The 17925-nt window shown below is 36.7% G+C and overlaps 1 protein-coding gene across 50 annotated transcripts in view; it reads right to left on the bottom strand.

Moving 5' to 3' along the window:
* The window catches only part of TRDN (triadin), a 974263-nt gene that overhangs the window by 16225 nt on the left and 940113 nt on the right, over positions 1-17925 (bottom strand). For 49 of the 50 annotated variants that reach the window (XM_089686429.1, XM_089686384.1, XM_089686382.1 and 46 more), the window contains 5 exons: positions 13100-13165; positions 11363-11428; positions 10713-10778; positions 10472-10537; positions 9723-9788 (listed from right to left, as the gene is read on the bottom strand). In XM_089686429.1, the coding sequence (XP_089542555.1) occupies positions 9723-9788; positions 10472-10537; positions 10713-10778; positions 11363-11428; positions 13100-13165 (330 nt within the window). The remainder of the gene's footprint in view (positions 1-9722; positions 9789-10471; positions 10538-10712; positions 10779-11362; positions 11429-13099; positions 13166-17925) is intronic. The other variant, XM_089686433.1, reaches the window with a different exon arrangement.

The raw sequence follows: 17925 nt of genomic DNA on the forward strand, positions 1-17925 counted from the left end.
GTTGCATCGGAGAGGCTCGGCGATTCTAGCAGAGGCAGTCAGAGAGGCAGAGGGAATCACCAGCTCTGCATATCTGCATAAGATAAGTGCCTCATATGCTTGTATCACCGCATCTGGTAGCAATAAATACGCTTATTCAAAAGGATAAGACACTATGGTCTTTTTTTCTCTATCTGATCTATATACTCAACATTGAGGAAAGGTGGATATAAGAAGGAGGTGTCCCCAGGAGGGGAAATAGGAGATACTGATACCCCCTTTTCAAAAATCTATCTATGAGTGGCCACGTGGATGATTTAAGAGGAGATTATAGGAGGAGGATCTGAGCAGGTCTGCACATCCATCTGGAATACTGCATAAAGGAGCACTATCCCACCAGTCCTAGAAGGACTACAAGTCTATTTGCCTAAATTCATTTGGGCAAATATTAAGGTGAGCACATATTGAGACTACACGGCACCTGGAAAGAGGGATTAAGGAGTTCACCTGCACATTGCACATTTTGCACAAAGATATATAAGACTGTTCATTTCTGTATGCACCTTTGCACAAAGATATAAAAGACTTTTTATTCAATCATGAAATTGGAATATGGCATGGACAATATTGTTTGAGCACTAATGGCACAATTTAGCATATTTATGATTTAATTCACTATATCACAGTAATTAATTTATTGATTTGTATTAATATTTATTATTAATGTATTTAGTTTATTGATATATACGAGTGATATACAATATATTATTAAGTATTTATAGTAGGAGCGCGGCATTATAGACACGTCTAATAAATCTCCAAATCAGCTCCCAAACACGAGAGAATTCTCTGGACATCTGACACGTTTCGAATGGCAATCCCCTATTCTTCAGAGCCCATGATATGAGGCCTTATTGACATTGCTCATCTCTAGCAGGAGGCACATGCTGGAGACAAGCGCCATCATTCAGCACAGCAGGGGGAGGGGTTAGATCAGAGTTAAACACAGTCATCAGCCATTGCTGGAAAATATAGTCTGCAGTGGATGGCAGAATAATTTGTATAATTTCCTCCACTTTAGGGAAGTTATACAAACTATTCTGACATGAAAAAAAAAATCAGAGGCAGAACGCGGGGAACTTTCTGACAATTTTTACCTGCACTAAACTCTGCCACCAACAGGCTCCACCCCCTCCCACTATGGATAAACCCAATGAGGAAATTGAAGAGAATTTTAATTTGCATTAAACTTCACTCCACCAAACAACCTGAAGGAGAACTTGTAAGACAGCACTGAATGAGTCAGAAAACTTTGTAGAACTTCCCCGAGGCATCTTCAGGCAAGACACTGAGAAGAAAGTTACACAAACCACGCTGCTACATTCAGTGCTGCCAGGGCTGTGTAATAAGTAGGCTGTGCTAAATTTGGCAGAACCTCGAAGGCGCATATAGGCAACAGAGGAATGTTTACAAGCAGACCCATATGGAAGAAAAATATTTTAAAAATATTCTTCCCACATACATTGAGATATATTTGAAATGCTACAATTTTGGCCATATTCAATATATTTCCAAATATATTTCAATATTTCAAAGTATATTTCAATAAATAAATATATTTATACATATAATAAATATATTTATATTTTTACAATATACACTATATATTGTAATGCATTTTTATTACAAAATATATGAAACATATTTTTAAAAATACATTTCAAATATACTGTATGTCTTTAAAAATACAAATCTACATTTTTGGAATGCATTTACAAATATATGTAAAACTATTTTTTAAATATATTCTTCAGATTTTTTTTAACATATAAAAAAGTAATTTTAACATATAATTGTACATATATTTGTAAATGCATTCCAAAAATACAGATTTGTATTTTTAAAGACATACAGTATATTTGAAATGTATTTTTAAAAATATTTTTCATATATTTTGTAGTAAAAACACATTTCAACATGTAGTGTGTGTATATAGATATATATCTATATATATATTTATATATATAGATATATATAGATATATCTATAGATAGATATATCTATATATAGATATATCTATATATCTATATATCTATATATATATATATATATATATATATATATAGATTGATTGATTGATTGAAATATATTTTGAATTATATTGAATATGGCCAAAATTGCATTTCAAACATATGTCAATATATTTGGGAAGAATATTTTTAAAATATATTTCAAATATATTTTTCTTGTGGGGTGGCTAATCACATAGCTCTGTCAGTGCTGACTGTCATAGTATGGCTTGTATATCTTCCTCCAGGCATGTCCAGGCAACAGAGGATGCTGAGGAGGAAGATATACAAGCCACAGTAGAGGCACATACAACAGACTCTGCCACAGTAGAGGAGAGGAGGAGAGCTGTAGGAAAGTGGGCAGTGACGACAGTACTGGTTGTAGTTCCACCATAGGAATTCACACAAATTGGACTTCTGCCTAGAGTGGAGCTACAACCAGCACAGACAAAAAAAAACCCAGAAATCTTTAAAACACAGCAGTGAAAATCAAAAAGGGACCAAATGGTTCATGCACTTTGTCCCTTGGGAAATTCAAATCAGATTTTTAGAAGGTGGTAATAATTATTTTTTAAGGTACACAATATTAGCATAGCTGTTTATCAAACTTTAATTTTTAACAGGAAAATACAAATTGTTATCTCACACAAATACAATATTTTCTTCACTATTGTCATTATTGTGTTTGTGTGCAGTTTAAATGTGTTTTCTACTGAAAAATACATTTACTATTTACTGTGTCAAGTTAATAGACACCAAATATGTCAAGCAAAATATTGGTAAACTACAATATGCCCTAAAATTCTCCACAAGTCATGTTTTAAAAATCTTTACAGCTAACCAGGTTAGCAATTTATGGTGGACTCCACTATGTGTGGTAATACAGGATATGTCCTGAACAACCTGAATATATGTATACCTGTGTCCTGGAGAGCGTATGTATCTATTTTAACTTTTTTTTTCAAAGTACTTGAATATATTATGCTATTTTTACACATATTTTTCTCTTTTTTAACTTTATTGCTATCACAAGGGGGCTACCTTGTTCTCTACTGTATTTGAAAGCATTGCTGACTAAAAGGTTCTTTTTAATGAGACATCAGGGGTCTTTTAGATGGAGTACAGAGAGTCCTTGATTTTCTCCTACCCAGAGCTGGTAGATTCTGATAGTCATTACCCTGGAAGTGCTTGGAGCTGAGCATTTCTGGGATCACATTACTCAGAGGGAGATCAAGGAATGAATGTTCCTCACATCTCCTTGCCCACCATTTAGGAAGTAACACTGGGGCCCTGGGCTTCAGGAGCGAATGACCCTGGGAACCAAGGCAGAGGAAAGGGAGGGATGAGCCAAATCTCCTCAGATATGTAGAAGTGATTGGGTGGCTTTTTAGCCCACCAGATTAATTCTACAATACAAAATAGAGCTAAAAGAACAATTTAAAACGTCCTTGCAGTATTGTACACATTTTTCACAGTGAAAGGGTTTTAAACCTAACTCTAACCATTTTATTTTTGCTTTGGACAGAACTTTTTTTCCTCCCTCCCTTTCATCAATGTTTGCTGTTTTTTTTCTATTGGCATGCAAATCATTTTTGTAGTTCTGATATTAAAGAAAAAAACATAGGAAATGAAAAAATGTTTTTGACATTTGTAAAATAAATGCCATGCTTTGAACTACAAACTAAATGCTAGTGCTTTTATAATTTGGAAAAACAGAATAATATTTTCACTTCTGCAAGAGAAGACCCAGGAATTGAAAGATATTCTGTGATTGATTTGCTAATGGCACATAATTAGGCTGTGAACTATGAAAGATACAGCAAGTTGCACTTTGCAAGGTTTTTTCCCAGAGCTTAGGAAATGAGGTGAAGCTTTTAGAGATGAGCGAATCGAACCAGGCGAAGTGGAATTTGTTTCGAATTTCAGGAAAAATTCGATTCGCGGCGAATCCGAATATTAGCATACTTCGGGTGCGCGAATCGGATTTTTCCCGATCAGCTGGCAAAAGTGTCCCTGCAGAGAGCTCCGCTATTTCTGACAGTTCTCTGACAGTTCCTTCACATGTACAGCGGTTGAAACATTGTATCTATTTGTTTCCATTTAGGATACAGATGTTTTTATTCGGAAATAGATACAATGTTTCAACCGCTGTAAATGTGAAGGAACTGTCAGAGAACTGTCAGAAATAGCGGAGCTCTCTGCAGATACACTTTTTGCTGTACTGGAATACTTCTTCTTTTCATTCTTCTTTTCATTCTTCTCATTCTTCTTTTCATTCTTCTTCTCATTCTTCTTCTCATTCTTCTTTTCATTCTTCTTCTTCTTTTCATTCTTCTTTTCATTCTTCTCATTCTTCTTTTCTTCTTCATGAAAAGAAGAATGAGAAGAAGAAGGAAAAGAAGAATGAAAAGAAGAATGAAAAGAAGAAGAAGAATGAAAAGAAGAATGAGAAGAAGAATGAAAAGAAGAATGAGAAGAAGAATGAGAAGAATGAAAAGAAGAATGAAAAAAAGAAGAAGAAAAATGAAAAGAAGAAGAAGAAGAATGAAAAGAAGAATGAAAAGAAGAAGAAGAATGAAAAGAAGAATGAGAAGAAGAATGAAAAGAAGAATGAAAAGAAGAATGAGAAGAATGAAAAGAAGAAGAAGAATGAAAAGAAGAATGAGAAGAAGAATGAAAAGAAGAATGAGAAGAATGAAAAGAAGAATGAGAAGAATGAAAAGAAGAAGAAGAATGAAAAGAAGAATGAAAAGAAGAAGAAGAAGAATCTTTTCATTCTTTTCATTCTTCTTTTCATTCTTCTCATTCTTCTTTTCATTCTTCTTCTTCTTTTCATTCTTCTTCTTCTTTTCATTCTTCTTTTCATTCTTCTTCTTCTTCTTTTCATTCTTCTTCTTCTTTTCATTCTTCTTTTCATTCTTCTTCTTCTTTTCATTCTTCTCATTCTTCTTTTCATTCTTCTTCTTCTTCTTTTCATTCTTCTTCTTCTTTTCATTCTTCTTTTCATTCTTCTTTTCATTCTTCTTCTTCTTATTTTCATTCTTCTTCTTCTTTTCATTCTTCTTTTCATTCTTCTTCTTCTTTTCATTCTTCTTCTTCTTCTTTTCATTCTTCTTTTCATTCTTCTCATTCTTCTTTTCATTCTTCTTCTCATTCTTCTTTTCATTCTTCTTCTTTTCATTCTTCTCATTCTTCTTTTCTTCTTCATGAAAAGAAGAATGAGAAGAAGAATGAAAAGAAGAATGAGAAGAATGAAAAGAAGAATGAAAAGAAGAAGAAGAATGAAAAGAAGAATGAGAAGAAGAATGAAAGGTAGAATGAGAAGAAGAATGAGAAGAATGAAAAGAAGAATGAGAAGAATGAAAAGAAGAATGAAAAGAAGAAGAAGAAGAATGAAAAGAAGAATAAGAATGAAAAGAAGAATGAAAAGAAGAAGAAGAAGAATCTTTTCATTCTTCTCATTCTTCTTTTTATTCTTCTTTTCATTCTTCTTCTTCTTCTTTTCATTCTTCTTCTTTTCATTCTTCTTCTTCTTCTTCTTTTCATCTTCTTCTTTTCATTCTTCTTTTCATTCTTCTTCTTTTCATTCTTCTCATTCTTCTTTTCATTCTTCTTCTTTTCATTCTTCTTCTTCTTCTTTTCATTCTTCTTTTCATTCTTCTTCTTTTTCTTTTCATTCTTCTTCTTCTTTTCATTCTTCTTCTTCTTTTCATTCTTCTTTTCATTCTTCTTCTTTTCATTCTTCTTCTTCTTCTTTTCATTCTTCTTTTCCTTCTTCTTTTCATTCTTCTCATTCTTCTTCTCATTCTTCTTTTCCTTCTTCTTTTCATTCTTCTCATTCTTCTTCTCATTCTTCTTTTCATTCTTCTTTTCATTCTTCTCATTCTTCTTTTCTTCTTCATGAAAAGAAGAATGAGAAGAAGAAGGAAAAGAAGAATGAAAAGAAGAAGAAGAATGAAAAGAAGAATGAGAAGAAGAATGAAAAGAAGAATGAGAAGAAGAATGAGAAGAATGAAAAGAAGAATGAGAAGAATGAAAAGAAGAAGAAGAAGAATGAAAAGAAGAAGAAGAAGAATGAAAAGAAGAATGAAAAGAAGAAGAATGAAAAGAAGAATGAGAAGAAGAATGAAAAGAAGAATGAAAAGAAGAATGAAAAGAAGAATGAGAAGAATGAAAAGAAGAAGAAGAATGAAAAGAAGAATGAGAAGAAGAATGAAAAGAAGAATGAAAAGAAGAATGAGAAGAATGAAAAGAAGAATGAAAAGAAGAAGAAGAAGAATGAAAAGAAGAAGAAGAATGAAAAGAAGAATGAAAAGAAGAAGAAGAAGAATCTTTTCATTCTTCTCATTCTTCTTTTCATTCTTCTTCTTCTTCTTTTCATTCTTCTTCTTCTTTTCATTCTTCTTCTTCTTCTTTTCATTCTTCTTCTTCTTATTTTCATTCTTCTTCTTCTTCTTTTCATTCTTCTTCTTCTTCTGAGGATGAGGATGAAGAAGAAGAAGAAGAAGTAGGATGAAAATAAGAAGAATTCCAAGCCGGCAAAAAGTGTATCTGCAGAGCTCCTCTATTTCTGACAGTTCTCTGACATTCACATTTACAGCGGTTGAAACATTGTATCTATTTGTTTCCATAAATGGAAACAAATAGATACAATGTTTCAACCGCTGTATGGAGTGAATGTCAGAGAACTGTCAGAAATAGTGGAGCTCTGCAGATACACTTAGCGGAGCTCTGCAGATACACTTTTTGCCGTCTTGGAATTCTTCTTATTTTCATCCTACTTCTTCTTCTTCTTCTTCTTCTTCATCCTCATCCTCATCCTCAGAAGAAGAAGAAGAGGATGAGGATGAAGAAGAAGAAGAAGAAGTAGGATGAAAATAAGAAGAATTCCAAGCCGGTAAAAAGTGTATCTGAAGAGCTCCGCTAAGTGTATCTGCAGAGCTCCGCTAAGAAATAGCGGAGCTCTGCAGATACACTTTTTGCCGGCTTGGAATTCTCCTTCTTCTCATCCTTCTTCTTCTTCTCATCCTTCTTCTTCTTCTCATCCTTCTCCTTCTTCTCATCCTTCTTCTTCTCATCCTTCTTCTTCTCATCCTTCTCCTTCTTCTCATCCTTCTTCTTCTTCTCATCCTTCTTCTTCTTCTCATCCTTCTTCTTCTTCTCATCCTTCTCCTTCTTCTCATCCTTCTTCTTCTTCTCATCCTTCTCCTTCTTCTCATCCTTCTCCTTCTTCTCATCCTTCTTCTTCTTCTCATCCTTCTTCTTCTTCTCATCCTTCTCCTTCTTCTCATCCTTCTCCTTCTTCTCATCCTTCTTCTTCTCATCCTTCTCCTTCTTCTCATCCTTCTTCTCATCCTTCTCCTTCTTCTCATCCTTCTTCTCATCCTTCTCCTTCTTCTCATCCTTCTCCTTCTTCTCATCCTTCTCCTTCTCCTTCTTCTCATCCTTCTCCTTCTTCTCATCCTTCTCCTTCTCCTTCTTCTCATCCTTCTCCTTCTTCTCATCCTTCTCCTTCTCCTTCTTCTCATCCTTCTCCTTCTCCTTCTTCTCATCCTTCTCCTTCTCATCCTTCTCCTCTTCTCATCCTTCTCATTCTTCTCATCCTTCTCCTTCTTCTCATCCTTCTCCTTCTCGTTCTTCTCATCCTTCTCCTTCTCCTTCTTCTCATCCTTCTCCTTCTCCTTCTTCTTCTTCTCATCCTTCTTCTTCTTCTCATCCTTCTCCTTCTTCTCATCCTTCTTCTTCTTCTCATCCTTCTTCTTCTCATCCTTCTTCTTCTTCTCATCCTTCTTCTCATCCTTCTCCTTCTTCTCATCCTTCTTCTCATCCTTCTCCTTCTTCTCATCCTTCTCCTTCTTCTCATCCTTCTCCTTCTTCTCATCCTTCTCCTTCTCCTTCTTCTCATCCTTCTCCTTCTCCTCATCCTTCTCCTTCTCCTACTCCTTCTTCTCATCCTTCTCCTTCTTCTCATCCTTATCCTTCTTCTCATCCTTATCCTTCTCCTTCTTCTCATCCTTCTCCTTCTCCTTCTTCTCATCCTTCTCCTTCTCCTTCTCCTTTCTCATCTCCAAGGGCATTTAAATTAAAGGTACAGTGTTCTGCACTAATATAAAGGCTCTCTGAAGCCTAGAAACCCTTTTTATAAGTTGAATTCGTAGCGAATAAATTCGCATCGAATCAAATTTCTTCCTCAAATTCGGCGAATCAGCCGAATCGAATTTTTGAATAATTCGCTCATCTCTAGAAGCTTTGATGATTTCTATCATTCAATCATATGCAAGCAAAAATGCTGTTTATTTTCCATGCACATGGGTGGATATTTTTTGCAAAGTAAAACTTCACCACATTCACAAATCTCAATCCCTGCACCTCAGCTCCCAGGTGGAAGAAGAATACAAACACCCTCTACCCTTCCACACACATACACACAACCACCCACCATTTGATTGCATTTTCTATGGGCAAAAAAAGACGCAACCCTAATAAGGCTGATGCCATTTCTCTGCCCTCATTTTCAAGCTTATGCGGACATTTTTCAACCTGTACACTTATTGGTCATCATGGAAGCACTTTGGTATCTTTACATTGGGTATTAACACTTAAATGCCAAGGCCTCTTCCAAAAACAAGAGAGAATAGAGCTTACGGTGCCAGCTGGGGGCTATTGGTTATAGCCACACCATTTTTCCCTGTCTGGCATGTGTGGAGACCTGTCGTGTGTTGCAGATAATTTATTTGTTTGCCTGACCTACTGGCAGCATCTTAAGAGGGTACCCAGTGTAGATCAGGGACCGCTTGACTTGACTAGGTATTAAAAGTCATATAATCCTCACTTGTGCACACTCTATGCTTTGCTGTACTTTCCATATCAGATTTTTCCACTCTGTACACCGTCCTGAACATTATGTACTCCATATTGTTAAGAGGCGGGGGTGATTACAACAACTTTGTCTAGGTCACTACTATGTATTGTGTTAATAAAAGTTAAAGTGATTGTACAGGCTCAAGGTTTTTTACCTTCATGCATTCTATGCATGATGGTAAAAAACCTTCTGGGTGCAGCAGTCCTCACCCCTCTAATACTTACCTGATTCCCATCATAATCCAGCGATTTGCACAAGAGTCTTGGCTCTCCAGGGGCTCTCCCTGTCATAGACTAAGACAGCAGCGGGAGCCATTGTCCAATCACAGCCAGTGAGCCAATGAGCAGAGAGAGGGGGTGGGCTGAGCCACGGCTCTATGTGGCAATGGACACACAGTGCAGTGGCTATGGAAGCTAGCCTGCTTGGGTGCCCCCTTAGCAAACTGCTTGCTCTGGGACTCTCGGCAGGAGCGAGGTGGCCAGGATCGGGGGACCCAAGAAGTGGAGGATTTGCGCTTCTCTGTGCATAACCATTACAGGTAAGTATGACATATTTGTTATGTTTGCTTTTTTAAAAATTGCCTTTAACATCACTTTGATTAAAGTAAACTAGCAGCAGGTTATTGGGAAATGTTTCTTGTCCAGGCTGCACTTCATATAGAGCAAGTCACATGAAAAATTAAGGCTTAAGTAGAAAAAACGTTTGCTTGGTAAAAACAGTACCTACTTCTACATATTCATAGAATTATATTTTCCTGTTCATTTCATTAATAAATACCCAAAGCACTTAAGTATCTTTAATTGTGTAATTACCTTTTCCAAAATTAGTGCTTATTTCAACCCAATCACTGAAGAGACTGCTGCAGTATTCAACAAGGTCTAAGGGAATACAGACAGAATTGTCATATGCAGTGTATAAGGAAGAGATAGAGAGAAAGTGGTGGGGGAGAGAGGGAATTATCTGTTATCGATTATACTATAATAATATTGTTATCTTTATATTCAATGTAAATTACTCAACATAGGTAGCATCACAAAAAGCAGGTCAGGGAAAGAGTCATTGATGTCATGATTTCTAATTAGTGAGTGCACTCATATAATTGTGTAGAATAAAACAACATAAACTAAGATTTCTGTATCACCTATCTGAACTGTGATATGGCTTTTACTGGTTTATTTAAAAGCCTTAGGCAGGCTGTAAAAAAGCAAATATTTCTGTCGAACTGAAATACTAATGTTAGCAGTGGAGAGATGTAGAACATGTACAGTGGAATCTAGTACAGATTGGCAGGTATGAATGCAATTGGAATCACAAGTAATGGTTGTAAATATAGTCATTACTAGAACTTCAGCAATATTTTGAATTTGCAATGGATAACACACTCACTAAAACCAACATGAATTATGGTTATAGATCTGGAACACAAGAAGATAGCTATATACACATTTACAAATAGTCTGGCCAAAACCATTAAAAAAACCTGTAAGAGTTATGTGCAGGTTCTGCACAAGGTCCAAATGGTATATTTCTAAATATTTTGAATGACTGAATAATTAGTTACCTTCTCGAAACTGATTAAGTCTATTTAGGCTGCCATAGAAGAAACTCTGGGCATAGTCAACGAGATCTAAAGAGCCAAAAATAAAGTTCTGTTTTGGCAATCAGCACCATGGTAAGCAATCTACACTACAGTAGCCACACTTAAGCATTTAAAGCAATTTATTGTTAGCTTAAGCAGACAATTTAGCTTGATTGGATTTTAAGCAAAAGCCAGGCATAGCTATAGAATAGTTTAGCAATACCTTCTCCATACTCAGTAATTCTGTTGAGCCCTTCATAGAAATGACCTTGGAGGTATTGAAGTATATCTGAATAAATGGAAAACAGTAGGTGCATGTTTGTCAGGTATATGGGATTACAGTACTGTAAATCAGTTCAGACCATTACAAATTGTAATAATTACAAAAAAAACCCAGTAATTTAGTCTGAAGATAAAATTTGCATGGCAGTTGAAATGGGTCATATGTATTAACATGTTGTTATCAAGAGAGAGTTACTTCTCCTTGGCTACCAATCAGCATCAGACTTGCCCTCTAAGTCTAAGTATGATTGACTGTGGAAAATTAGGTAAGAACAAACTAATAAGTAGAGCCAATGGGATGAATTTACAAAATGCAAATAGACTTTGCACTTTGCAAGTGCAGTTGCACTCATGTTCCCCAGAGCTTAGTGAATGTGGTGAAGCTTCACCTTGTAAAGAATACCCACACAGATGCAATGAATATATAAAGAAATTGCATTTTTGCATTAATTGGATGCGGGAAATCAGCAGAGCTTCACCATATTCACTACATCCCTGGGAAAATTAATGCAACTGCACAGTCTATTTGCCTTTTGTAAATCAACTCCAATGTTTTCTAGAAGAAAAGTTGGGAAAATTACATATTATTACCTTCTTTTTTCTGATTAACTGTATCAAGGCCATCATAAAAGGCACCCTGTGTATACTGGAAAACACCTGAAAGCAAACCCATAGAAGAGATGAAATGTTAACCTTTTCATACTAAAACATTTTTAATCATTTTTAATTATTTTCATTATATTCAATTGTCTTTGGCTCTCTAAACTTAGGCTGAGGCTGGAATCACACCCACAGCATAGTGAAGATTGTACATGGAATCTATACATGAGAGTCTTTTTTTTTTTTGAAGTACGGTCAGTGAAGAAGTATAGCAACCCAAAAGTAAATACTTATATTGCAGCTTGCCAATTCTTAGATGTGATGGTTCCATTAGTTTTCTTTTTTAACAATTTCTTTCCTTTATTTTCACCTGGTGATCCAGACAGTAAGACTGTTGTTTTTCAACAGAACAAACTGTTCTGCAAATGTAGCATTTACAGGATTGAGACAAACCATTTGCCACTGACATGGGTGCTTACTGTGGTCAGCTTTTATTTGTTTATGTGAAACCTGTATCCCCAAAAAAACAAAACTGTTTCTGTAACTCCTTGTGAAGTCTGAGCTGGAGTTTGGCTTCAATTTGTCAGTGTATCTAAATCAGCTAGTTCATCTAACATTCACTCTCCCTTGATTAACAGTGCTTCTGTCCAAATGTGCCTCTGTTCTCATTCATTCAAAGTGGGCGGACTCCAATACAGGAGGTTTGCTACTGGCTGGATCACCAGCCAACATTTTTGGTTTTAGGTTTAATGTTGCTATAATGTGTTTTTTTTCTAATGTTAACATTTTATTATTTCCATTCTATATAAAATCCATTTAGAATGGGCGCCTCAATAAATATGTATTATGTATGAATTGTATACTTTTTATGTAGACGGAACAGCATTACAGCCTGTACTTGTACTAATGAGCCAGTTTGGTCCATCTTATATGGCTAAAGTGTGAAGCAGCTGATGTCCAAGCAGTGCACTTAGACTGCTCAGATGCCTTTTTGATATGGCTCACCACTTGCTAATGGCTGTTGGTAATATTGAATATTAATACATAGTCTCTCATAATTACCAAATGTGCCCCTTTCCCCTCAAAGAAAATCAAAGAAAATTATGTTTATAATGTCAACAAATAAAGCATTATAAAAAATCCTGAGGTTTGACTAGAATCTTTTCAACAGAGGATAACTCTCAATAGATACGCAAAACAGTGGATAAATTGGGCGAGATTTACTAAAGCTGGTGCACTCCAAATCTGGTGCAGCTGTGCATGGTAGCCAATCAGCTTCTAACTTCAGCTTGTTCAATTAAGCTTTGCCAATAAAACCTGGAAGCTGATTGGTTTCTATGCAGATTTGCACCAGATTTTGCACTCTTCAGTTTTAGTAGATAACCCCATTGACTCATTTCAAAACATGCTACATAGCCTTCTGGGAGAACATTACTTTATCTTAAAGGGAATCATATTTTTTGGTAATTGTAGAGGTTTTTTTTTTTTATGGTAACTAGTCATCCACAAAGCATCTGTTTGACTTTGCTTTGTGACTAAAATTTTTAGTAGAAACAACAAAACCGACATTGACAGAAGTGAGCTGAGGGTACTAATATGGTGACCACATACTTTCAAAGACAACAAAGGTGAACAGGCCATACATTTTATAATCTATCTATCTATCTATCTATCTATCTATCTATCTATCTATCTATCGAATGAGGGATACTTTGCAGATAAATATACCTTCTCCAAATTCAGTTGCTGTGTTAATCCCATTATTATAGACACTCTGGAGGTAATCAACAGAATCTAAGGAAACATAGAAACAGATTTTGTATTTGAACACAAGATGTGACATTTAAATCCACAGCTTTTCTATATTTCACATTGTATTCACAGTACTTTGGTGTCCATTTATGAACCAGCGGTAATAGGTCACTGCTCAGTTCTCCGGCATTCTCGGAGAACACAGTTCTCCTGTGAATGCCTTTTATGAAGCAGTTCTCCGAACGAAGGGAGAACGGGTCTCCAAACGCTGGAGAACGTTCTACAAACGCTGGAAAATGGCTGATTTTACTATAATCTCGGGAGATTACAGTAAGAGATCAGTTTACTAAGCAGAGGTAAATTATCGCTGCTTAGTTTGTGGTCCCTCTGATTCTCCAGCTCTGGGCTGGAGAATCTGGAGGGAGAACACAGATCGCCAGTGAAGGGTTGAACATGTTCTCCACTGATCTCCTGAGTATCATAGAGTGTAAATGACCAGAGAATAGCTGTGATCCTCGGAATCGCAGCTATTCTCTGTGTCATAAACGGACACCTTTATTAGCAAACAGTGCATTAACTACTACAATTACATCTCAATAAAACTATGCAGTCCTAACAGATCTACCTTTTCATGTCAGGTAAATGGAAGAGCTATTTCAAGTTATTGTCCATATATTTATAAGGTTTTTCTCTTACAAATGCTCCATGATGTCAAGTAATATGAGCTTTAGGTTTGGGAACAGCTAACTAATGCGGGCATTCATTGCCATAGCAACCAACTATCAACATTGTACTTCTTGGCCTCTGAACTTAATTCAGGCACCTTAGAGTGATCAATAATAATTGGTGCTTCGAAATGTGCCACTCCCAGCACTAAAAAAGGCAGGTTTCTCAGCAGCTATTTGTCAGTGTGTGTCAGAGTAGAGTTGACAGCATGTGATTATGGAGACATAGTTGTTTTATATATTGTTATATACAGTGTTATACAGTAATTTACTGTGATATATACAGTGATGTATAGAGTGTTCTGCATTACTGTGAATTGCAGTGTGGTGGGCTACTTATTAGTACACACCTCCTGTGTTCACATTGCACAGATCCAACAACCTCCACTAGGACTACCTTTTTGCATGTGTCATCTACAGATTTTGGTGTTTTACAGGGTTTTTTTTCAATGTTTTCAACTGTCAGTTAGCAGAAAAAAACAATCGACACATGCATTTGCGATGATGTTAGCTTCATTCTTGGATTTTTAGGGGCACATATCCCATTTTTGTGTCTTTTTTGTATTAACACCCTCCAGACTCATAGGGTGTGGTATCCATTGGGGGGGGGGGGGGGAGGAATGGGGGCTCTACGCAAATTGTTTTTCCATTCTTGCTGTGTGATGTGCTACAGCAAAAGTGATATTCAAAAAGGAAAAATTGATACAGTTTGAAGTGAGAATAAATTACATTTTGTTGCTGGCTTCTTCACTTTATGACTACATCACTACATTACTTTCCCTATTGGCCATAGAAAATGGACCTTTTGTTTTGAAAGATTCAACTCCAATTGATTTGAATGGAGTTTGGGTTAGGCATCCAAACGTCTTTGAAGTTTGCAAAACCCTACTTGAATTTAACCCAGAGCAGTTTGTTTCATCCTCAACAGAGAGATGAATCCATCTGTCCCCTGAAACTGTGGACCAGATAATTTTCATAAAAATGTACCAGTATTGGATCAGAAATGGTTACAAAACCTCTGCAGGTACTGGTACAGACTAACTTTTTCTTTTTCATCTCACAAAAAATGGTACCTTCTACCATTAGCAACTCCTGTCACCTCTGTCTGCCAACATTACCAGCTCCTTCCATCACCAACATTACAAACTCCTGCCACCTCTGCTGGCCTGCCAACATTACCAGCTCCTACACGTTTGATAGTCTGCTACCATTAGCAGCTTCAGCCACTTCTCCTGGCCTGTTGCTGCTATTATTATCAGTTTCTGCCACTTCTGATTGCCTGCCACTATTACTAGCTCTTGCCACCTGTCCTGGCCTACCACTGCCACCATTACCAGCTCCTACCATATCTGCCAGCCTTTGCAGTTTCTGCCCCCTCTCTTAGCCTGCGCTAAAACCAGCAGCTTCCTCTAAGACCTGGCTTCTTCTAGTACTACATGCTGTATGGTAGTTAAAACTGATTTATTATTTTTTGCATTGATACTGTACATATCGTTCATGGCAGTGCACAGCTTCCCATTCCCTACACTCAAGGATTGTCCTGGCACTCTAAGCTGGGTCAACACTGGAGAAGACAGCAAGCAAGTATGTAGGGACATTTTGTTGTAGAAGAAACATTGCATGTCTCTTTTAAAGAAGAATTGGGTTAAATGCTTGTTTTTGTCTAGGGGCTCAGAAAGCAAATATATACTTACCTAATCCACCGATCCTCTGAGCGTAAGACTGTTCCCCCTCACTCCTGCCCCCCCGCACACTAGCGGTCTTGTGAATGGGCTGTTCCTGGTATTCTCACGCCCATAGACCAGCTCCAGACATAATGGCAGCAGGAACAGTCCACTGCTGGACATGGGGCAGTGCAATTTTCCAGGGGATTGGAGGAATGGGTAAGTACAGCTTTTCCCTGAACCCCTGGTCAAAATGAGCACTTAACGCATGCAGTGCAGGCACAGTCCCAATGCATAGGAAAAGAAAAGTTATGACTGGAGTTCTGCTTCAAATAAAAGCCTGCCTGCTCGCTGTTTGTTACAGTGGAATTTCAGTTGCACTTTACCTTATTTAGCATATTTCACATCACAATACTTTTGAGCTACATTAAATTTACAAACACATATTGCTGAAATGGGAATCCTTTTTGTCACATGATAGCAGAATTTAACAGTTTACATTTTTTTTAATGAGTAATTGCTATTTTATCTCACCGTATGCTATTGTATCACCACTTCAAGGGGTTATTTTCATTGCTCTCCTCACTAGACAACTTGCCAAAACTCAAAGTTATCACCTGCCTGAAGCTAGCAGTATTTTTAGGAACAATAACCTATTTTATAATCTTTTATAACCAGGCTATCTAAAAACGTTTCTAAAATAAAATACCTGAGGATAATTCAGCTGATCTCTGTGGTAATGTCTTCAGAGAAATTAAAGAACACATTTTTTATCATAAATAACACACAATAATTAAAATAGTGCATTAATGCTGCTTTAGCATGTTATCTGCCATTGACCAAAGGACATTATTTTTTTTAAGCACTGCATCTTTTCAGCACATTCTACTGATTAATTCAACTTTCCAAGTGAAATTTCTCATAGCAACCAGTCAGGAATAATTTTGACTACAATAAAGAGAAAAGGTTTGTCTCACTTGATCTAAGTTGAATAATGACCCTATATCTATTAGCACCTCCTGACTGGTAGACATAACCTAGTTGAGCCTTCTTGCAGGAAGAATCACTTTTTCTAATTGGATTTTTATTATGTGTTATTATTTTCCTCTGAGTTTACATTTTCTTTGTACTATTTTTTAAGGTTGTACCCTAAAGTCTGTCTTCAGTCATGTGTACAATTAGTTCAGCAATCATTGGTTGGTGACTGTCTGTTGTGGTGAGGACACTTCTATTAGTTGAAATATTTCTTTGTCCATTCCCACCCACTCCTGGTGCCGTGATCTTTTGATGCAGCAGGGTTAATAGCACTAAGGGACTGTCACAGATTCTCATCAAGAATGACCAACTATGCTCACACTATTCACCCAGCTCTGCCATTAATAGATCCTGGTATTCTAGCTTCTATGAATGGAACATGATCTATGAAAAGAAGATGCGTGAATGATTGATAGGGCCACCCCTCTATTCATCCTGTAGTATGGCTTCTATAAACGGCAGAGCTGGACAGAAAGGGTGTGCATAGTCAGGCGCTCCTAATGGGAGCCTGTGACAGCCCCTTTGTTCCGTTAACCATAACCATCAGGAAGATTATGAAAGAGGATGTAGGGGGCAGGGGCGGACTGACAACTCATGGGGCCCCCGAGCAATAGGGGATCATGGAGCCCCTGTGTCCTTGCCCAAACTGAAAAAAGCCTATGAAAAAGGTACCAGGGGCATCTCATGGGGCCCCCTACTGACTCCGGGCCCTCGGGCAATGCCCGAGTTTCCAAATGGTCAGTCCGCCCCTGGTAGGGGGTAATTGAGGGAGGAACGTTTCATGTAATAGAAGAAGCATCAGCACAAGGGCCACATCCTACTGACTGTAAATTATGTGCTTATTTTTTTGTATTTAATTTTGGCTGCAATTAGGTTTTAAGTTAGACAAAAGGAGCCTCAAGGTAGAAAGAGTCTGCTGCTCTGGCTCTGTGAATCATGTGCCATGTTTGAACTATTCACCTTTAATGCATTATTTGTATAAATACATTATAGTAAAAATAGATATAAAAATAGTTTAAAAACACTCCCAAAATCATTATAGCTTACCTTGGTGGTTTACCTTGTTTGTGCACTGTGGTGCCTTTTATTATGAATAGCACCTAATGAATATCCCTAGTGCACCTGTATTACCATTACACTACTGTGTGTTGTATTGCAGTATGCTGCAATGATGAAAATATTGCAGGCACTTTTTTTGGTTTGCTGTGGTTTATTGAGCAGCCCAATCAAATAAATGGGCTGCCCGAAAGGAAAGCACATTAACACATTTTTTTGCAAACACTTTGAAATTTCAAGTTAATGTTGTATATGCATGCGCACTTGCAAACCTGTATTAGTGTTTGCTTTATCAATATTTTGTATTCCAATAAAAAGAGAT

The sequence above is a fragment of the Staurois parvus genome, unplaced genomic scaffold (genome assembly GCF_062004578.1).
Source record: "Staurois parvus isolate SC_StPar_1 unplaced genomic scaffold, SC_StPar_1.0 ptg000397l, whole genome shotgun sequence".
Classification (NCBI taxonomy): Eukaryota; Metazoa; Chordata; class Amphibia; order Anura; family Ranidae; genus Staurois; species Staurois parvus.